At 44.1% G+C, this 23,185-nt stretch overlaps 1 protein-coding gene across 4 annotated transcripts in view; it reads left to right on the top strand.

Moving 5' to 3' along the window:
- SIPA1L2 (signal induced proliferation associated 1 like 2) overlaps positions 1-23,185 on the top strand; it is a 177,764-nt gene that overhangs the window by 98,400 nt on the left and 56,179 nt on the right. For all 4 annotated transcript variants that reach the window (XM_077751641.1, XM_077751640.1, XM_077751638.1 and 1 more), the window contains exons 6-9: positions 1,155-1,258; positions 10,245-10,402; positions 16,888-17,464; positions 20,777-21,051. In XM_077751641.1, coding sequence (XP_077607767.1) covers positions 1,155-1,258; positions 10,245-10,402; positions 16,888-17,464; positions 20,777-21,051 — 1,114 coding nt within the window. The remainder of the gene's footprint in view (positions 1-1,154; positions 1,259-10,244; positions 10,403-16,887; positions 17,465-20,776; positions 21,052-23,185) is intronic.

Raw genomic sequence — 23,185 nt, 5'->3', positions numbered from 1 at the left:
GTAACATACAGCTTATTAAATGAATATCCTCTCTTACCATCTGCAAGTTGATTTGTTAGTATCCATATGTAAACATTTTAAATTCTTTCCTTTTTTAGTTAAATTGCCTTCTCCGAGTACCTTCTCAGAATCAGCAAAACTGTATGTGCTACTTTCCCTAGAAAATTTTCAGGAATGCTTCTGAGTCAGAATGAATATTCAGGAAGAAAATAATAAAGGCCCGTGAATGCTAAATGTATTCATGTTTTTAAAGTAAATTAAAATATTTAGATTAAAAAAAAGTTAACCCATGGTGATTACTTAGATTTTCCTCAACAAACACAATGGAATAAACTTTGTTGTAAATGACCTTAAATAACACTGTGTTTTGTTTAAAAGGTAGAAAAATAAATCTTTGTGTTGGTCAAAGATTGAAAAAGGCCCCAGATTCTATTCACATCTTATTTTCTATGTATTTTTTCATCTTTATTTATCCATATTCAAAGTGGTTCGAAACTACACCCTGAAATTACGACCTAAGTGTTTTACAGTCACCATGTTTGTTCAGGTACCCAACACTCTCCGTCTGTGATAATCTATTGATAATACAGGTGGATTTTGAATTTGCAAAGAATCATTCTGCTTTTCAGAAGGTGAATAGCTGTATGATTAAGAGGAGTTCAGATGTCATAGTTTTTAACGTGTGTCAGTGTACAATATCCAGAAAGAGACCACCTTCATTCTCCACCATCTTAATCATAGGACTTTATCCTTGCCTGTTGAAAAGAGAAGAAAAGTAATTACATCATTCAGGGAAAGAAATCCTGAACATTTTCTTGTTCTCATTTCCATATTAACTCAGTCCTGTTTCAGTTTTTGGAGTTCTGGAAGATGAAGTGCCCGAGAATCACGTTAAGAATTAACCGTAAACACACACACGCTCCCAGATGGGGCAAGGATGGCTGCTAGTTGGCCTGTACCTGCAGACACTGGTTCGAAGTGGGAGGAACAGCACGCAGTAAGAGAGCGGAGCGGCCACCATGACATGGGTGGTTTACGGTTGCGTGGTTTGATGTTTGCAATTGAATCGCCTTTGGGAAAACGACTTTCTGAGCGTCACATTGCTAACTCTTGCAGTTGCCTGACTTATTTTTGTCATCACCCTCTGTTTTTAGCTGATTCTACAGGAACTCACTCCCTCTACACCACATACAAAGACTATGAGGTCATGTTCCACGTGTCCACCATGCTTCCCCACATGCCCAACAACAGACAGCAGGTAGGTCCTCCGTCCTCTTCCCAGATCCCAGGTCAGCCCGCCGCTGGGCTTCATGTAGTTACAAATTACAAAGAGTCACTGGTGGCAGGGGAGGGGGTGTTCTTGAATGGCATTAATAATCTTTGACTCTTTTATCATTTGGACGTATTTGTACTTTAAATGGGAGTATTTCTGCATCCGTTTTATTTCACTTTTTCCTTACGAAACTTGGAAACTCTTCCACACGCTCCTTTATTCCTTGCTAGGCAAAATCTTAACGGGAACCAGTGTCCTACTGTGTTCATTATTACTTATAATGGCTTATTTAGCCAGCCAGGTAACCTGAGCCCTGGCTTCTGCATATGGGTAGGTAACGTACTTCTAGAAAAATACCGAAAGGACGGATCTTATGACTTACTTGTGACATGATTCCACTTTAGTGGTTTGCTTGTATTTGGGTTAAATCCGGAGTTGAAACAAAGTTCATTTGCACGCACAGGAGGTTTATTTCTGATGTCACTTCACCGCACTCCTTTGCTATAAATACACTGATGTACCAGGGACGGCATAGGAATTGCTCGATAAGTTTATGTTAAATGAATTAAACTTCATTGCAGCAGAGAATTTTTCTTCTTCTTGTTGCTGTTTTCTTAAATGCTTATGAAACACAAGGAAGGTAGTCAAAATACACTTGTTGCGTAGAAACCCCGTCACGAATTGCAAGAACTACCTTAGATCCTACAACTGGGAGGAGAAAGCAGGCCCCCAATTTCAGCCCAGCACTTTGCAGTGGAGGTGGCTCCTCTTTTCATTGTGCCTTCATCCCTTGTCCTTCCTGAATGATCTGCAGTGTTTTCTAATAATCATATCCCTTCCCACCATCATCAGAAGATCTATCTTTTGATCTCATATCTGTATGGTTTTTTTTTTAAAGAGACGGTGTTACAATCCCTAGATCGCATGGACATATTTATATGTTTTAACCTAAAGGATTTCTAGCTCTTAAAAAAAAATTACCTGGATAATGCCAAACAGATTCACTCGTATTAAGAAGCTTAATTTAGAGCAGGACAGTTGCCTAGCAGATCCTTGTGAATCATTCAGGAATTAACCTCCATGTGAGTTGTTGCTCAGAAAACCGATAGGGCTTATTCGGGCCAAGAAACCTGTCGGTACATTAGCAGAAGTAGAGCTAGTGCCTTTTGACCCTGGTCATCGAGTATCCAAACTACAGAGCCCTTCCAGCTCCCTAATTATTTGAGCCGTTGGACTCCCACTGGATTGGCCTCGTCATCTGCCATGTGGAAGCCTCTGGAATTCTGAAGTCTGCTGGGCATCGCTGTTAGCAGGACTCAAACCAGGCTTGCCCTGCCCCCTTTCTGTTGCATGGTGATTGAAATCTGGGGGTTTATGAGTTCTCCACACCTGACTTTTTCACTGCAACTGTCCTTAAAGCCCTACACACACACACACACACACACACACACACACACACACACACACACACACAATAGTAGATGGAGGGACGGGGTTGGGGAGTGGGGGATGGATGGGTGTCTTAAACTTTCCAAACTGGAAATTAAACAGAAAAAGAAATCCCCTGTAAATTAATACTATCCATTATAGACTCTGTAGGTTAAAGACTTATTTCATTACCTCCTTAAGTTTGTTGTTGTTGTTGTTGTTGTTGTTGTTGTTGTTGTTTTACCTTGAATGAGAATCCAAGCCATCGAGTCATTATGCTGATGAGTTAGAGGTAGAAAACTGTAAAATTCTTTTGCTTTTTTAAGTGTTCTTATGGAGTCTGGAATCCATATGATCCTCAATATGGCCCATTGGGGGCCATGTACTAACCAGTCCGTGTACTAACCAGTCTGTGGGCAAGTGTTTGTAATCTAAAGGGGACGGCGAAGAGTGGAGATAAGGGTCAGTGGGCATATTCTGAACTCACCACAACCAGCCACCGTGCCCTGTGGCTTCGGGTAAGGTCTTAGACTCTCAAGAAATTTGATAATATAATGAGGACATGGTTCAGATGGCCAGCAATGGCTGCTTGGAGCCCTTTGTTGAGAAGGATTCTGGGGGACAGCATCTGGGCTCAGAGGGAAAAACGTATTTTAGAGATACTTTCCACGGGTTTGGCCGTGGGGAGATGCAGCAGACGTGATCTTTGGACTAGATGATACACAATGTTTTGGTCTTACTGTCAGATTTCTGTGATTCTGGGTCCCCCTTCGAGGCTTCGGCCTCTAGGTGGAAAAACAGCTTCAACAGAAAAATGTGGCAGTTAAGAGCAGGAATTCTGGACCACTCTATCGGGATTTGATTCCCAGCTACTTGCTTTGTGACCTTGAGCAAAAATTTTCTATGCTTTAGTTTCCTTTGTCCCTGAATACAGGGACTTTGATCCCATTTCTTCCTGTAGGTGTCCATGTGCACCCAGGACCATACCCAGAGTACGGTAAGTGGGCAGTAAATAAATACTTGTCCGGTGAATGAATGAACCTTTCGTGGACGGTGGCTGGAATTAGACCAGCTACTGCATGTAAAGCACGCGATAATGCCTGGCACAAAGTGCGTTCAGTAAGTTTTAGTGGCTGTTACTATTTCACCACTTACTAGATAATAAAGGACAAGTATTTTAAATGACTTAATTTGCATGTTATTTCCCCGTTCCCAATCCTAGAGATCTGTTATGGAAAACTGAGGCCTGGAGTTGAGATCATAAGGGGCCAACTTATCAATAATCTCAGAAGATCATGTTCACTGTGGCATGTAATATTTTGCTCATCCTGGGTTGTTATCAGAATATTCTGTTTGTAGCTAAAAATGCAATCTTTGGAACACGTCCTTCCCAGATTTGTTCTGGGTTGTACCGACTCCCTCCACGTCTCCCACACACCCTACCCGTGCCTACAGATTATGTTAATACCAGGGGTAGAAATGTCTGGAACGACCAGCCGGGCTCATGAGTGCAGTGTCAGGCCACAGAACATGGCCAAGTTAGCTGGCCTGCACACGAATTGTGCCTGTAACCTTGGCCTCATGAGCGCCACGGTATTTGTGACTCTTCAACTGGTCCAGACTTGTCCGCATCAGATAGAATTTCTTGTGTTTGTTCTCGGAGTAAATCAAGCTGAACGCCGATTCCACAATGCATTAAAAGTCTTTAGAGAGTTTACCACTATTGCAAAAGAGTTTGGTGTTTGGAGTGTATGACTCTTATGAGGAAAACCTAGCCAGCCTCAGGGAATGACAAGAAAGCCTGCTCTCAGAGTGGTTTCCTGTCTTCCCTGAAGACCCGTGGTTGTCTCTGGGTCAGTCTGGCAGTCGGGTCTCCTTTTCCCAGGGCTTTCTCCCTGCCTGCCTCCCCTCTGCTTGTCCTGGAGGCAGATCATAGATCAGCATCATGGGATATTATCAGTGGAAAGAAACCACAAATGAGCTTCAGTCTGCACTTGCACAGAGAGACCTTTTCTTCAATCTAACTACATAAAATGGACAAAGGGAGCACGGTGCCTGGCACAGAGTCAGTTTTTATTATTTTTAAAATGTACCAGTAAAGGTGGAACTGCTCTGCTTCGGAGAGGTATCCAACCCCCCTGGATACCTAAAGAATAAGGCCAAGCTGCTAGGTCCTGGACATTCCATTTGAAGAATACTGGTGTTAGCCTAGAGACAGACTTGACCTCTATAGAGGTCGTGGAGACACAGCTTGTTAGGTCTGAGCCAGCCTGGAACCGTTCTCCATATAATTTGGATAAATGGCCGGCCTGTCTTCGGGGGCTTGTGTGTGCACTTCTGTAAGTCCCTAATTGGAACTGCTAAGGGACCCTTCGTATACGGGAGGAATCTAGCTCATTAAGTGCTATACGAGCAAGTCCTGACTGCAGTTGGGCTGACGTATAAATAATAATATGGGATATTTTGGAAGAATAAAATGCCTATTCAGCATTCCATGATTAGATTTATCCCCAGGCCCTGACTAGGAATGTGTGCTTATACCAGATAGTAAGAATGATTGCTTATAGTAGGTTGGTAGGACCCAGTATCAGAAATACTTGTGTCTTCATATCCCTCCTCTTAATCTTCACTTTAAAAATCCACATCCTTGGTTTATTTCTGTTTCTCCATTTGCAGAATATCCTGCCTTGCCTGCCTAACTGGTTTGTACATTTACTCTTCCTAGCGGTTAAATAGTTTGTTTTATGTACTGTTTTATAGTAAATGTTTTATGTAATATTTTTATATCAGTTGTATAAAGTGTATCAGCCATGAATTCTTAAAACTGCAGTTGAATTTGATAATGATCTTGCTGATCTAAGAGTGGTTAGTTACCCTTTCTTTCTTTTTGTGGGGAGTTACTGAGTAGTTAGTTCACTTCCTTTGTGTGGGGAGCAGTAGACAAGGCTTCCCATCCCTGGATTACAGCTCTTTTGTATTTATGCGGTCATACGCATAGGTTTCCCGCTCTTTCTTATCATGCTACTGTTCTACATTCTACCTTCCACGGGAAACTCCAGATGTCTCTTAAATATCAAAACAAAATTCTAACCACTGGTGTTGAGTCCTGAGGATAGAGTGTGTGAGGGTGTGTGTGTGCATGTGGGGGGGGAGGGGGATGTTGTGTGACTGCATGTCAAGGGGGGGGTGTTGTGTGACCACATGTCAAATTAGGAAGGTCTGTGAAGTGGGAGAAGCTAGCCCTTCATGTGAGGGGGAGGAACTTCCCAAGCAAAGGGATAGCAAGTGTAAAGTCCCTGTGGCAGAAACAAGCTGCATTGTTGGAAGGATGAGGAAGCTAGCTGGGAGGGGGAAGGGAGTGAGTGGGTGATAAGGTCAGAGAGGTGGGAAGGTTAGGGTCGAAGGACTCGTGGTCAACCCTATTCCTAATGACGGGGCATTGGATTCCAACCCAAGGACTAAGATCCAGAACTTATGAATGGTTTGCACCAGAGCGCATTTAATTTTTGGCTTAGTTCTGGGCTCACCTCTCTGAACTTCAGAACGTGTAAGGTAATCGTTTAATGATACAGTTTTCTCTTTGAAGTCATGCTAATTTTCACACCTTTGCTTCTTAAGACAGGAGTCTTTCTCTGGAGATCAGCTTTGGCCAATGTCAAATTAAACTTTCCCTTCACTAATTCAGACTCTCAGAAACTTCTGAGCTAAATCCCAGCTGCATTTCTTTTATATTGTACAGCGTGCATCCCACCCCCCTCCAGAATTAGGTGCAAAATGCTTTTTCTTACAATGCTAAAAAAATAAAATAAGATAATAATGAGCCTGTTTGCTTAGAGGCCAATAGATCTGACTTAACTTTTTGCCACCTTTGATCCAGGCGTGGCTACCTGACCATTGTTTGAACTTGCCTTTGATTGTCGCCCCAGTTAAAACTGGTCCTGTGAGGCCCAGAAGTTAGGTGAGGGAATTGAGAATAAACCCAAAGGTTGCAATTTACGCAGCATCTGGATGCTTTTTGGGTGAAGATTCACATTTCACTCTTCTTGTCCTGTTTCACTGCCTGAATGAAGCTTTGGAAATTTCATAGGATTCACTATGTAAATCTGTCTAACGATAATTTTTTTAATAAAAGGTCTCTTTTAATAAGTTTATTTATTTTGAGAGAGATAGAGAGAGTGCACAAGAGCGCGCACACATAAGGACGGGCAGAGAGAAAGAATCCCAAACAGGCTCAGTGCAGAGCCTGACACAGGAGTCAAACCCACAAACCATGAGATCATGACCTGAGGTGAAACCAAGAGTCAGACGCTCAACCTACTGAGCCACCCAGGTGCCCCTGTCTAACACAATATTTATTAACTCATTCTTGCAGTCGAAGACACAGTGTGGTTCTCTTGGCACCGAAAAGTGCTTCACGTGTTCTAGAAAGGAGGAGTTAGCGCTAGACGGCGTCGGTCCTGAATTCCTGAAACAAATAGTGCCATCGGGGTCTTGGTAACCCTGGGCTTTGCCTTCATATCTTGCTGGGTTGCCACACCCTTTCCCCTTCCTGTTCTGGACTCTGCACAGAATTTCACTGACCAATTAGAAGACAAACATAACTAACAACTAAAGAAAAATGTTTTTCTTCATATAAGAAGTCTAAAAAATTACTTAGGTTATCTAATGTTTAGCAAGATTGTGGAAAACAGTGAATATTTCCGTTAACCCTCCAGATGTCCTATTTCTTTTAGGCTCTAAACAAATTCAGGCATTCTGTTAATGGGCAAGGTGTTAATTTTTCTTTATTCTCCTGCAGAGAGCTTTAGGTTTTACTTGGCTGATGACTGTCCTTTTCCCCTGCCCCGCCAAACAGTTTATTGCCTCACCAAGTGCATTTTGCAACTCTCGTTAAATTAGCTAGCTTTTACTTGTTTTTTTTAATAAAATTTTTTTAATGTTTTATTTGTTTCTGAGAGAGAGAGAGACAGCGTGAGAAGGGGAGGGTCAGAAAGAGGGGCAGACACAATATCTGAAACAGGCTCCAGGCTCTGAGCCTGACGCAGGGCTCAAACCCACAAATTGTGAGATCATGACCTGAGTCGAAGTCGACCACCCAACCGACTGAGCCATCCAGGAGCCCCATGTTTTTAAAAATATTTTTAATGTTTATTTTTGAGAGACAGTGCAAGCAGGGGGAGGGGGGGAGAGAGAGAGGGAGACACAGAATGTGAAGCAGGCTCCAGGCTCTAAGCTAGCTGTCAGCACAGAGCCTGATGCGGGGCTTGAACTCACAAACTACAAGATCATGACCTGAGCCAAAGTGAGACACTTAACCGACTGAGCCACCCAAGCTCCCCTTAACTAGACTTTTTTGGCCCCTGTTATGAAGCCAAAGAATATGCTTTGGAAGGGACGTGTTGTTGAGGGAACTGGCCCCAAAGTTGTGCTTTCAATATTCCTGTGGTACAAAGTGTAGAATTGGATCCAGTGTCTTCCTTCTGCTCTAGAAGAAAATAGAAGAGAATAGCTGTCCAGTTTGCTGTGGCTCCTGCAGCAGCGAGGAGGCACAGATGAATGAGTTTATGCCTGATTAATTTGAGAGGGCTGGCCAAGGTCTAGTTCAAGTAAGCAGCCACACAGGCAGGAGGGAGGGGCTGCAGAATTCGCTGTGTCGCCTTGGCCATCATGACTGCCATCTTTCTGTCAATCTGAGAACTCTTGTGTTTCAAGGATATCGAGTAAAGTATGATGTCAGCTATTGTATGTGACGTTCAGCAGAGGTGGTGAACACAATGTTAGGTATTTAAGATACATTTTTTTTAACTTTTCATTTGTTCCTCATTTTCTGTTATCCTGTTTTAGTACCTATAAATCCTGGATTTCAGTTACTGTGGAGATGAGGGAAGAACATCTTAAGCTAGCACGATTTTCAGCTATTGATATTTATTTTAGACTCTCCACCACGTGTGCTTTGGTTTATTCCTTGAAGTAGCCCTATGAGGCTGTCTTCCTAGTAGACTCCGCCTCCTTTCTTAGACCCTGGGGTTCAAAGTCCTTTGGCTTCAACCCTTCTTTGTTTGAAAGATGCAGGTGGGAAGTACGGATCTCCCTATTTCTCCACCATCTTGGCCCGAACCCTGATGTTTCCTTTAGATACTTATCCTTCCTACCATTTTCTTCTTTACATGAAATGTTTATTGCAATTCTTATCTGTGTCCATCTGTAGTATGGGTAAATAATCACACACCATGTAGGACCGAGTTTGCTACTGATTTTTTTACATGTGTCCGAAATGGCACCTTTAACTTACTGAGCAAACATTTTTAAAACTCCAGATGGCTTGTTGGGTCTGTATTAAGGTAAATTTGTATATGTTCAACACTTGACCCCAACAGTAAGGTGACTTTTTCTGTGCGTCTGACTTGAACCATGCTGGTTTAACTGGGAGTTTATCAGCATACGAATCAGTAACTTTACTGGCCTATGGAGATCTCTGGGAGAAGGAACGTTTCATCCCCACGTTTCCAGACCTTCTATCATGCTACATCACAAGTCCGAGGCCTGACAGTGAAACCCTTTTTGTATATGGGCTTAAAAGCCTTTAAGAGTTGAACTTAATGCTCTTTGCAGTGAGGTATGTTCCATAGGTGCCAAATAAAGTTAAGAGCAAGCTCGTTGCCTTTGTTATTGCTAGTAAAGAGAGATTTACTACCTGAGATTATCTCATTCCTGCAGTGACATCACCAGCTCCTTTAAAGATTATTGTATCTATTAAAACTGCAGATCACAAAGTTTGTGAGCACAGATACTGTGGTTTTTTGCTTGCATCAACTCAGAGAGGGCTTTTGTATATGGATTTATCGACATATATTCAAAGGTGTGATCTCAGTTTCACTGCACAGTGTTCTGTGGCTGTGATCGCTTATCTCTACCACCCATTTATTCATTCAGCAAATGTGTACTGGGTGTCGGCTAGGTCCTGGACAGGCCATTAAAAACTAGGAGATCAGAAGTCGGCAAGATCGGTCTCCTACCCTTCTGAAGATTATGACCTGATGCACAAGTAGATCAACAGTTAGCACAGAGGATGGCAACTAATGTAATAGAAATCGGCCTGGGCATCAGGGTGGAGTGCCAAGGTAGGCTTGCCAAGAAAGTTCCTTTCCGGTGAGGTGATAATCTAAGGAGAGCCCTGAGTGAGTTGTCTAGGAGAAAGTTGGGGTGGAAGGGAACATTCTAGGCAAAAGGGATATCAGAAATGATGCTATTAAAATTTGACTGTCTAGGGGCTCCTGGGTGGCTTGTTGGGTTAAGTGTCTGACTCTTGGATTCAGCCCAGGTCATGATCTCATGGTTCATGGGTTCAAGTCCCACGTGGGCTCAGAGCCTGGAGCCTGCTTCAGATTCTATGTCTCCCTCTCTCTCTGCCCCTCCTCCCCCTCAAAAATAAACATTAAAAAAATTTTTTAATCAAAAGATGAGAGTTGTATATTTTGCCCCATTTGGTTTTTACAGAAAACCTTGCTGGTAACTCTTTGTGTGTTCGCTTTCTTGACCGCAGCTTCTGAGGAAAAGGCATATAGGAAATGACATTGTGACCATTGTCTTCCAAGAACCCGGAGCACTTCCTTTCACTCCAAGAAGCATCCGGTCTCACTTTCAGCATGTCTTTGTCATAGTCAAAGTGCACAATCCATGTACCGAAAACGTGTGCTACAGGTGAGTCCGCCACCCCTGCCGCCATATTCTCTCGGGTCTATTTCAGCAGAACACCTTCTCCTGAAATACCTCTGTTTTCTAATTATTATCTCTAACCCCATAATTATCCTTTTATTCTTTTTCTAATTGTATTTCCACTGTCTTCAGTCAGGTAGTTTCTGTAAGAAATAATTGCCTCTTCTCTTGCTTTGAAAAATGAAATTCAACGTTGTAGATTACATGTTTCCTCAATTGCCCCCTCAAAAGCGGCATCCAGACCCTGCCGGAACCATAGCTTCCTTGATACCAGCCTCAGAGGTGGATCGCGTGGCCATTTCAGCTCTTTGCTAGCAGAAGTAGCTCCTATGGCGCTAAAACATTTCTTCTCCTCCAAGATCTTAGAAACACTCCCTCCCACAGGGCGCCTGAGACCAGGAGTTGGCACTTTCTTTAGTGATTTCAAAGGGCCATATGCATGTGGCACCTGGATGGCTCAGATGGTTAGGCAGCTGCCTTGATTTTAGCTCAGGCCATGATCTCACAGTTCGTGAGTTCTAGCCCTGTGTCAGGGTCTGCACTGCCAGCACAGAGCCTGCTCTAGAGCTCCCTCTCTCGCTCTCTGCCCCTCCCCTGCTTGTGCTCTCTCTCTCTCTCTCTCTCAAAAATAATAAATACATAAACATTAAAATAAACATTTTTTTAAAAGTCCATATGCGTGCCCCAGAACCCCTCTGTTCCCTCTTCTCCCTCCCCGAAGACTCTTCTGGATGAAGTAGTTGCTGCCGGAAGATTTGGGGGTGTTGGTAAAAGAGTGGTTCTCTGACCTGGGTTTAGAATCCAGCCCTGCTGCTCGCAGTGCTTTGCACACGTTATTTTACCTTCAGTTTCCTCTCTTAATGTGGAGGGTAATAGTACCTACACCCATGTGTAGGCTAAGGAGCAGAAATCATGCAGAATGCCTCTGAGAGCAACTGGCACTCCCCAAAGGTTATTTCCCTTTATCATCCTAAAACAGTGAGTGCCAGTTCAGCCACCCCCTGGGCCCGAGGAGTGGGGGCGCATGTGTGTGTGCCGGGCAGGGATGGGGAGACCCCCCAAGACCGTGAAGGGTACCCTCCTGAAGGCAGAGAAACCAGTCTGTGTGGTAGATGTTGCCAGTTTACCACCCCGCCCAGCCCAGAGGAACACAAGAGCCTGTAAACTGGTAGTTCTCAGCCCGAATGGTACCTCGCGGTCAGCTTGTTAAATGTGGAAATTCTCTGGCCCTCCCGTGCCAGTTTGCCAGTGTCATGGACCTGGAATTGACTTCAACATCTGTGTTCTCCTCCCCTGGGGATTCTTACTCACATCTGGACGAAAGACCCCTGGCCTAAATGATATTAAAAAAAAAAAAAGAATAACCTCCATTCTATCTAGAAGATATGTTTAAAACCATTAATGTTGGTACAGACACGGTAATTTGGATTATTCTTCTGCAGTCTCACCCAGTGAGTGGTCATTATGAAGAGTAATCTCCAATGAACCTTCCTCATGGGTTAGGAACTTAAGACTGCAGCTTTATGGAATTTGATGCTGTCGTATTGGCTGGTCTTTTTAGGTCAAGTCAAGTATTCTTAATTATTTTCCATTTTGTTTATACTTATTTCATGAGGTGGTGTGTGAGCCGCAAGGATCTTAAGGAACAGTAATGTCTATTTTCATTTGTTTCAGGTTTTCTAGTTTTCATAAAATAATAAAGAAAGTAATAAAATGAGCAGGGAGGGATGTTGAAGCCAGTATTGGACTAGATGTAAATCTTACCCATAAACCAAATGAACTGCATCCCATTTTCTGTGACAGAGGATAGCATTATGCAAATCATTCAAATCTGGAACCATTTATTATACATAGATATATGTGTGTATATATGTGTGTGTGTGTGTATATATATATATATATATATATACATTTTTTTAACATTTATTTATTTTTGATAGACACAAATCACGAGCAGAGGAGGGCAGAGAGAGAGGGACACACAGAATCGGAAGCAGGCTCCAGGCTCCAAGCTGTCAGCAAAGAGCACAACGCAGGGCTTGAACCCACAAACTGTGACATCATGACCTGAGCCGAAGTCAGATGCTCAACCAACTGAGCCACCCAGGCACCCCAGGAACCACTGATTTTTAAGAACCCACGTTATCATCACTAAATTACCATTTGCTCATCAGATTCAAATGTGTAGTCAGAGTACCTCAAATTCTGTAAAGTGCCTCATAAACATTCATACCAATCATGCTTCAAAACTTCACGAGTATTCCTCAACAAGTCAGTAATAATCTTCTTGAATACTATAATTGCATCCCTTCCATAGCATTTTATGAAGCCATATTAAGTCTGTCACACAGAATAAGGTTACAGCTCTCAAATTTTCCAGAAACGCCTTATAGGGCCCTTTCATTTATTTGCCAGTCCTCAAAGCAAACCAATGACAAAATAAATTCATTAACATAATTTCTGAGGATATGACAGAATATAGTCCAGGCCTACTGTTTTCTGAATTGCTATGTCTTTTTTCTTTCATGTTTATTTTTGTGAGAGAGACAGAGCATGAGCTGGGGAGGGGCAGAGAGAGAGGGAGACACAGAATCTGAAGCAGGCTCCAGGCTCTAAGCTGTCAGCACAGCTCTTGCGGGGCCGGAACGTGAAACCGCAAGATCATGGCCTGAACCAAAGTCGGACGCTCAACCAACTGAGCCACCTGGGCACCCCTGAATTGCTCTGCCTTAATGCGGGGATGCATCTTGAAGAAGACTGCATGGATCGCACACATCTCAGGGAAACCCCCCACGAGTACCGTTTCCCTGAGAAGCTCCATGCAGGTGTGAGTGGCAGTGCATCCTGGCTAATGAGGACCCATGGTACCCCGTAGTGCAGATCCGCCGTCTAGACATGCTGTTGAGGTGGAGAGCCCTGGATGACAAGCCCAGAAGTGTAGAAGGGCACGCTCCCCCCACCTTACAGTGGGGGGATGCAGCAGAGTTGCCAGGAAGCACTTCCGGGTCGACTTGAGCCTAAAGAGACATGATGAGGTGGCATCCCCAAAGCTCCACATGACATCATGCTACCCTGAAATCTTAAAAGAGGAAACTGAACAAATTGCCTCCTCCTTTCTACAGGGCTCTTCCATTTTACTATCAGGAGCTATTGCAGAGCTAACCTTGAGGGATTTCTGTATTTGTATACTTCCCAAGATAAACTTTTCATAAACTTGTTGAAACCCAGTGATAAACTCATCATAACTCAAGTGAGGCAGCTTCTTGCTGTGTAGGCTTGGTGGCTAACTGTTAATTAAAAGTGAAGTGATATCTACAGAGAGTGAAGGCTTCCCTTTTAGGAAATGTAATATGTGGTCCCTCCCAACAGAATTAGATGATACTGTTATACCAGTGACCAAAATGATGATTGTTAGAGTAACGATGGTAGTAACAGTTTGCATAATAATCACTATGCATGCGTTATTTTATTTAATCCTCACCATGGCCTTTTGAGAATGGCACGATTGAAACTCCACTTTACCAATGAGGAAACCGGGGCACCTGGGTGGCTCAGTCGGTTGAGGGTCCAACGTCAGCTCAGGTCATGATCTCATGGTTCGTGAGTTTGAGCCCCACATCAGGCTCAGAGTCTAGAGCCTGCTTCGGATTCTGTGTCTCCCTGTCTCTGTGCCCCTTCCCTGCGTGTGCTCCATCTCTCTCAATAAATAAATAAATAAACAAGCAAACATTACAGATCAGGAAACTGAATCACTGAAGGACTATAGCACCAGCTCAGCACCTCTCAGAAAGCGGTGGATCTGGAATCCCAAACAGGGCAGTCTGCTTTCTACTACTTTGCTTCCCTAAAACCCTTTAACTTGCCTATTCACAGTCATCTTTATGTTGTTGCTTTCAGTGGAGGGATCTTATATCTAGGTATGCTATCAAGTTATCAGAAGAAATTCTGAAACACGTTCTTGTTTCAACCCATTGGCAATGATCTAAATCTGGCAAAGGAATATTCCCCTGACATCAACTGTGTTTGAAAGAATCAAGGATTGTATACACTTCTGTAACCACCGATCTCTGATTGATCTCCATCTTGTAATGTCATAGTAATCCTAGAATATCCATACATAAAATCTGGCCGCTTTTCTCGTACAACTTCGTTCTGAGATTTCAGTTGATCAAGTAGTAATATATCACACATCATAGGGGGAAGGTCCACTTACGTATTCGGGTCAGTAATTTGGGACAGAAAGGATTGCCCTTTTACAAGATGCCTCCCTCTATCCACTACAGAGCCCCACAGCACGAGCTTTTCTGGAGCATATGTAGTTATAAAAAGTTGTCCCTGATGCTTTGGCTTAAATGCACACCAGCTGCAGAAGGAGTAGCTGGAGATCATGGCGCTAAATGCAAAAAGTAATTCTGCAAGGTGTCAGATGATACTGGGCCTCCTCAGCCTTCTGTGGGTAAAATTCTTCCCGGAGTCTGTGCTCGTAACTGGAAGGAAAAAACAGATCCAGGGGAGGTGACCACGTGAGTGTATTGGAATGGCAGGTCCCAGTGGCACATAGGCCATGTGAGCTCACTGACAGGTGTCAAGAAGAAGCAGCGAGGTGTGGTCAGCCTCACCGCAAGCCCAGACAGGTAGCTTTGCGACAGCTCTCTGGGAGTTAAAACGTGAGGACAGATGAATTCCTGCTCGGTCTAGAATGTCCACTCTAAGGATAGTAGCAGGGGGAAGATGAGCCAAGTATGAGGTTGCTCCCAAAGACACTTCAGCCTTTGCGGCATTTTTAGGGCCTTCCTCTCGGGACACAAGTCAAATCCGCCCTATCACCATCTGGTTTAGTGCATACACTGCCATCTCAATGAATTAGGTGCCTCTGTCCCAAACGGAATTAGTCCTCCCCTTCCTCTTCATACTAGCTAAGGCCCCATGCAGACTGTCTTCCATCACAGTGGACTCACTCTCGAGTGAAATCAAAGGTGAGAGAGATGTGAAGACCGTGATCTGTTTAGAGTCTAGCCAGCCACTTTCCAGAGGAGGAGCTTACACCTGACAACACATTTGGACAGAATTCATTTATTCCTTAGTTCACCACATTCAGGATTTTCTAGAGTGATGATGTATGATTGCTTCCTTTGTTTATCCCATCGCAGAAAGTATCAGCCCGGGCAGATGTGGGATTAGTACCAATTTCCGGATTGCACTGGCTACCCGGTAATCGAGGCGCAGATGCCACGGGATTCATTCATTCATCCACTCAGTCCTTCACTGGTTTAGGGTCATTAATTCACTCTGCATAGTTGATCTTACTCCAAAAAGGATTTGAGACAACTACAGCTTCTGCCTGACATAGATAGAGCATTGCTGGGCTCTACATTGACCTCTTGTAGAGCATTGTCACTCTGCGTTTGATCTTTCCAGCCCCTGAAATCTTGTAAAATTTTACTCCCATAAAAATTTTTTTACATATAACTTACTGTCAGATTGGCATACAATACCCAGTGCTCATCGCAACAAGTCCCTATAAAACTTTTATTGAGATTTTTCAATATGTGACCAAGTGAGCACTTCCCTAAAAATTGTGACACTTAACAATTCTGACCCTGTCAAGTGGGATCGTTGTGTCCAGTACCAGTGAGATCCCAAGCAGCCACCTGGAGCTAATAACCTCACTCATTGAATGCTTTGCTGCCTTTTCATGTGATGACCACCTGCAGACTTAGAGTACTGGCCTGGCGCCATCTGAAATTCTGGGCTTCCCTTCCCACGGATTGGCCCATTACCCCCTATTTAAGTCCACTGGGGCATCCATTACAAAGTACCCACACACAGGTGGTTTAAACAACAGACATTTGTTTCTCATGGTTCCGAGTCTGGAAGTCCAAGATCAAGGTGTTGGCTGGTGTGGCTTCTCCTGTGACCTCTCCTTGGCTTGCAGATGGCCGCCTTCCTGTTGGGTCCTCCGATGTTTTTTTCTTCTATGAACACATGTCCCCAGTGTCTCTCTCTGTGTCCAAAACCTCTTTAAGAGGACACCGGTTAGATTGGATTGGGCCCTAATGACCTCATTTTGACTTAATCATGTTTTTATGACCCTATCCTTAAATAAAATCACATTCCAAGTTACTTGGGTTCGAGCCTTAAGCATACACTTTTGAGGAGGCACAACTCAGCCCATAACACTCCCCATCAGAATACCTCGCTGGCTCAGTTGGAAGAGCATGCAACTCTTGACCTTGGGCTTGTGAGTTTGAGCCCCACACTGGGTATGGACATTACTAAACTAAAGGAATAAACTTTTAAAGAAATCTAAGTTTGAAAAACAACCAAACAAAAACTAGGTATCCAGAAATTATATAACAAAAAGCTACCCCAAAAATGGTCTAAGTTTAGAGTATGGGTATATATCACGGTTTAGAAGATAAACAGGATGATATTACAGCTCATCTCGTTTCTTTTTTTTACTTTCGCAGTGTTGGGGTTTCTAGATCAAAAGATGTCCCACCATTTGGCCCACCAATTCCCAAAGGAGTAACTTTTCCAAAGTCAGCAGTATTTCGGGACTTCCTTTTAGCCAAAGTAATCAATGCGGAAAACGCAGCCCATAAGTCAGAAAAGTTCCGAGCGATGGCCACTCGAACAAGGCAAGAGTACTTGAAGGATCTGGCGGAGAACTTTGTCACAACTGCCACTGTGGACACCTCTGTGAAATTCAGCTTCATTACACTGGGTGCAAAGAAAAAGGAGAAAGTGAAGCCAAGGAAGGATGCCCATCTGTTCAGCGTCGGAGCAATCATGTGGCATGTAATAGCCCGGGACTTTGGCCAGTCTGCTGACATTGAATGTCTTCTTGGGATTTCCAATGAATTCATAATGTTGATTGAGAAGGATTCCAAGAACGTTGTATTTAACTGTTCCTGCAGGGATGTCATTGGGTGGACATCTGGATTGATGTGTATCAAAGTGTTTTATGAAAGAGGGGAATGTATCCTTCTGTCCTCAGTGGATAATTGTGCTGAAGACATCAGGGAAATTGTCCAGCGATTAGGAGTAAGTACACATCTTGTATTTCCTCCATCCTTAGGTCTTCAATCCCAGATTCATGACGGTGTCCACCATGGAAATTCCACCACACTTGTGGCACCTAGGGAATGAATTACCATTTTGTGTGGCTACAGAGCTTAATTTTCAATGTTGTGTTCTTTTGAGCAGTTGCTGAATACATGAGCGGTGGAGAAACGCCCATTACACACTAATTGGAGAAGAATAATTAAACCAACTTCCAAAAGGGGGGCATCAGGATGTATTTTTATGATATCTGAAGGAAAAAAAAAATACGGAGATTTGTCCAGATATTACATGCGTTTGTGGAGACTGACATGACAGTACCCTCCCAGAGGGAGATTACTGGGCACGCAGTTGCCCTTGACCCTATGAATGAGTAACTCCTTTTTGCAACTTCAATTCTGTGCATGTTGATATAGCAGATACTTTTGTTTAGTCTGCTAGATTAAATACATTATTAAGTTGCAGTCACGATTTCTTAAGGAGGAGGTTTTTTATAGAATTACCCTTTAAGTTAGACTTAAAAAAATTAGTCATAAAAAAGATTTTTTTAAATGTTATTCTTAGTACAGGACCCCTAAATGATGTCCATGGTGTATAACAGTTGTAGTTTGCTCCTAATTTTCACACAGAAAGATCCAGATTTTAGTTTGAGTCTGTCCAACCGGTTATAAGAATCAAATAGAGTACCAGGACACAAACGCACTATGACAAAAGAATTTCTCATGTTGAAATCTTCTTCCAAGGGGATGTAGATTTCATTTTTAGAAAAGATTTAGTCAATTGCAGATCATGACACAAGGCGAATTTATGCCCGTTTCCTGCCCTCTTTCTTCCCTCCAAATATAAATCTGCCCTTTGTTATTAGAGACCACGTATTAGAGGCAATACAACCAAGTCAGCGTCTGCTAGCTCCGGAGAAATAATTCCATTATTTGTAGATACTATTTTCAAGAACAGGCCTCCGTGTGTTCAATGTTTATTGGGTGTATATGCGCAAACACAGATGTGATTTGCAGATGATTAAGTATGTGATTAGTTTATGTGCAAGGGGAACTCAGTTATGCTTGGTGAGTCCCAGGTGAGTCGCAGGACATGGTGTGCTCTCAGCAATATCATAAATACTTCTTTTTAGGAGGTCCAGAGTTACAATCTGTGCTCCTGACAATAACAATACAAATGCCACTTCACCACCCGCCAAAATGCACATTCCATAGGTCCTTACCCGTTCACTGTTTTGTGGACCCCATGCTGCCTTTTTCTCAGAAAAGCTGTGGTGTGACTGATGTGACCGAGGTGCCTGATGTCTGAAATATGTTTGAGAAAACGTATTGTGTGTCTAGGGTGACTTAAAATGGGAGGTTTTTGGAAACAAACCAACCCACAGTTAAGAGATTAGAACATAAGGTTGGTACAGGACAGTCACAACAGAAACGAAGAAAGAGGATCCTGTGTTCATAGTGTGCAGATGGTGGGAATGAATGCTAGTTGGCAGGTGGGAGACTGCATTTCATAGCGGTGGAAAGTGAAATTCAAGGTGTCTGCTACACAGGTGCAGACCCAGGAAGGAAGGAGAGCTTATACCTAAAGGGACACAGGTGGGGCCAGCTTCCCTGTGACCCGTTCTCAGGGACGCACTCTCAGGAGATCCCATGCATGGTTGAGTGTTTTGCTGTTACCATCTTGAAATTCTGAATAGGTTTTTTTTGTTTTTTTTTTTGTTTGTTTGTTTTGCTAGGGGGCCCTGCCTTCTTACTTTGCACTGAATGCCATAAATTGTATTGCCCTCCTGGGTACATGGATAGGAAGCCACCATTTTCCTGTGATAATTGATTCCATGGAAGTTTATAAAGAACTCCAACTAAACAATCCTTTATCCCTTGCAAATGTTAAGCAAGGAGCAGAAGGGATAAAGGAGTAGCAAATAGCAAAAGTAGGGCAGGTAGCAGGTGGTTGGAGAAGAAAAGCAGAAGAGACACGTAGGACTCAGGCAATGCTTGACTGTTCACTCTTCAGTCTGATACACGATGTTAAATTTCAACTGACAATTGCATTAGTATTTGAAGGAAAGCAGGGTATATGTCATGCATATGTAGCCTTTTGCTAGGAGAGCTTCGTTGAACCAAAGTCGAAAAGGAAATGAAGAAACATTTTATTCAGGTTGTACATATGACAAAAGTCCTCTCCCAACAATTTTAAATGAGGTCAGCTCCGAACTTGGGATGCTTTCATCTTTCAAAACTTCACCACTAAGACCACAATCCCTTGCCCCTTTTTCCTGAGCCCCAGCCTGTCACGTGTGTCTGTGAGAAGTTGATTGGCAGCATGCGCACCCATGATGGTAACCATGGAAACCACCCACAGCATCCGACACTGAACCAGCCCCATCCCACACCAGTACTTGTGCTCATAGGTCCTGTTAAATAGGAATCCATGCTTTGCATGGAAATGGCGCATTTATTAAACTGCAGCTTTATATGTTAGCTCGGTGCTTTTGGGGAGATGGGTCCTCCTGACTTTAAATTTCCCACAAATAAGGGATGCCGTAGTCGTCACATGACATTTAATGGGCGTGTGTTTTCCTTTCAGTGCCTGTAAGTTATTCTCGGTTCTCACTTTCGAGGGTGGCATTAAATGATTGCCAGTACTTTAGCGCACTGTGTGGGATGTAGGCCACCTTTCTTGCACGTTCCTTCGGACCTGCCCACGTTTGAGCTAAACGGTGCTTACCACCCAGGCAAGCTGAGGAGGCAGTCTGTCCCTACGAGAGGGCTTCCGGAGGACAGAACAGAGTGTCCACGGGGCCGGTGCATAAAGAGAGTTGCCCTTCCAAGTGTTAGCCTGGTAGGGGGTTGGGCCATTTTTGAAGTTGAATGAAATTGTCTAATAGAGTGAATGTTTCGTGGGTGAACTTGTCACCGTGTTGAAAGGGTCTGTCCTTTTCCGTTTGCTTCCATCTGGAATGTGGGGTTTATACGCTTGAGAGCCAAGTCCGTTGACACAGGGAAGGGGAAGAGGGAGTTATCAGAGCCCATCCAAAGCTCATGAGTGCCAGGTCAGTGGCTTCTCTGTAAGTGCAGGACACCTGTTTCAGAAGCATATTTGCCTTTGAAGAATAAAGCCGCTGTTTCACTTTTGTTATTTTCCCCGAGTCTGATGCCACAGTTAATTCTGGTGAACTCAGTAAGGCCATGTTCTTACAGGGACCGGTGGAGGGAAGGGCTGGGAGGGCCGTGTGCGCACCTCTACCTCGGGCCCCGCAGCGGTATGTCTCTCACTGCCTCCTTCCCCCTGCAGATAGTGACAAGGGGCTGCGAGACTGTGGAAATGACCCTGAGGAGGAACGGGCTGGGCCAGCTTGGCTTCCACGTGAATTTTGAAGGGATCGTTGCTGACGTGGAACCTTTTGGCTTTGCCTGGAAGGCTGGCCTTCGCCAAGGGAGCCGCCTCGTAGAGATCTGCAAGGTGGCCGTGGCCACTCTGACCCACGAGCAGATGATCGACCTGCTCCGGACTTCTGTGACCGTGAAGGTGGTCATCATCCAGCCCCACGATGATGGGTCACCCCGGAGGTAAGGCCCGGAAGGCCCTAAACAGCACGTGCCCCTCCTTGACCTCTGCTGCAGGTGCTTTCCAGGCTGCTCCCACTGGGTCCTCAGAAGATGTGAGCACGTGCATCTTGGGCGAGGGTTGTTTGGACATCAGCCATGAGAGCAATCTAAAAAGAGTTTTAAAAAAGTTACTAGTGTATAATAAATGATAACTTATAATTCTCTAAGCAATTTACGGGGACACTGACCGGGTAAAAGCTGAGCTATTACAAACGAAAGAGTACATCCCCTGCTCCATCCACCAGGACCATGGAGACCTATTTCTTTTTTTTTTTTTTAAACGTTTATTTTATTTTTGAGACAGAGAAAGACAGAGCATGAGCAGGGGAGGGGCAGAGAGAGAGGGAGACACAGAATCTGAAACAGGCTCCAGGCTCTGAGCTGTCAGCACAGAGCCCGATGCAGGGCTCGAACCCACGGACTTCAAGATCGTGACCTGAGCCGAAGTCGGCTGCTTAACCAACTGAGCCACCCAGGTGCCCCCATGGAGACCTATTTCTAAGAGGAAATCTTCTTTACGATGTCTCCACCTTCAGCAAGTTAAATACACCACACTGCTTAAATTCCTTTCTATAACACGAAGCCAGTGACTACTAACAAGATATGTAAGTGATCATGACCTGTGTGTCTGAAGGGACAGTGAAACATCACACACACTGTGTGAAGTGACTAGTCCATTCTTGTTGAGCTGGTTGGGACATTCCCGTCAGCTGTCACAAGAAACCTGTGCAGAAACCTATAGAAGCTCAGGTGGATGGGTGGAGAGTAGGGACAGAATGGAATTAGGAAGTGAGAATGTTTATTTGTTAATAGAAAATAACCATGCTCAATATCATGAAAATATTAGGTCCCAAGGGAAAGAATGCTAATTAAGAAGAAGCCATCCATCTGGCTGTGGCCCCCCATGTCCCTTCCCTCTCCAGCTTACAAGGAACTCCCACGGGCTGCCTGCCCCACTCTGGCTTTTGAGAGATAAGGCATGCTCGGAATTCATGCCTTCGCTGTGTGACCTCAGGTCATGCATCTGCTCTCTCTGAGCCCAATTTAATATCTGTAAGATGGGGATTATGATATTGCCTGCCTCAGACCACTGTCACGAAGGTTACATAAGAATAACACATGGGAAGCACTTAGTACCTTCTGGCATACTCTGTACCCCCACACGTTTTAGGTAAAATTGAAAAAATATCTTAAAAGCCTTAGGATATTCGTATATTTTCGTGCTCTAAAAGAAATTCTTATTCCAGGATAGCAGGAGGACTGTACCCATTTCTGGACATACTGCCGTGGCAACTGAGGCCATTCCTGGTACCTTCTCTGTCCTCTCAGCCAGCGCTGCCCTGTCGCAGTCTCCGCGATGATAATGTTCCCTATCTTCGCTGTCCAAAACAGTAGCCGCTAGCGACATGCAATTGTCACACACTTGAATTGTGGCCAGTGCCACCCAGGAGGCGAATGCTGCATTTCAGTTAAGGTTTACGTAGCCACACATGGCTACTGTTCAGTGGCTTCATCAGCTCGAAAGCATGACCTTTCTTAGAAAACGGACCAGAGGTATATAACCGCCTTCTTCCTCCCTGAGGAATTCTGCTAAAGTCTGTTGCCATTAGATTTCTAACCATTTGCTACCTGCCTGACTTTCTGTGGCCTTGTTTCCTATGTCTGCCCAGTAGGTTTCTAAAATAAAGGTGTAACAAATTGAAATTCTTCTTGAGAATAGCAGCCGTGTGTCATGGGCAATATCCAAGGTGCTCCTGTTGCCTTGCCAGATTCTGTCCCATTCAGTCCGTTTGCTTTCCAAGAATCCCACGAATCACACGTAGTGGTATGAATGCAAAGGAGTCAAAGACACAACTATTTTTATTAACAACGAGACTTGGAGGGGCGCCTGGGTGGCTCATTCGGTTGAGCGTCCGACTCTTGATTTTTGGTTCAGGTCACCATCTCACAGTTCTTGGGATCAGGCGCCGCGTCGGGCTCAGCACTGGCAGCACGGATCCTGCTTGGGATTCTCTCTCTCTCTCTCTCTCTCTCTCTCTCTCTCTCTCTCTCTCTCTCTCTCTCTTTGTGCCCCTTCCCTGCTCGCACCCTCTCT

This window comes from Crocuta crocuta, unplaced genomic scaffold (assembly GCF_008692635.1).
Source record: "Crocuta crocuta isolate KB4526 unplaced genomic scaffold, BGI_CrCroc_1.0 scaffold59, whole genome shotgun sequence".
Classification (NCBI taxonomy): Eukaryota; Metazoa; Chordata; class Mammalia; order Carnivora; family Hyaenidae; genus Crocuta; species Crocuta crocuta.
This window is presented reverse-complemented; position numbering and strand designations above follow the sequence as displayed.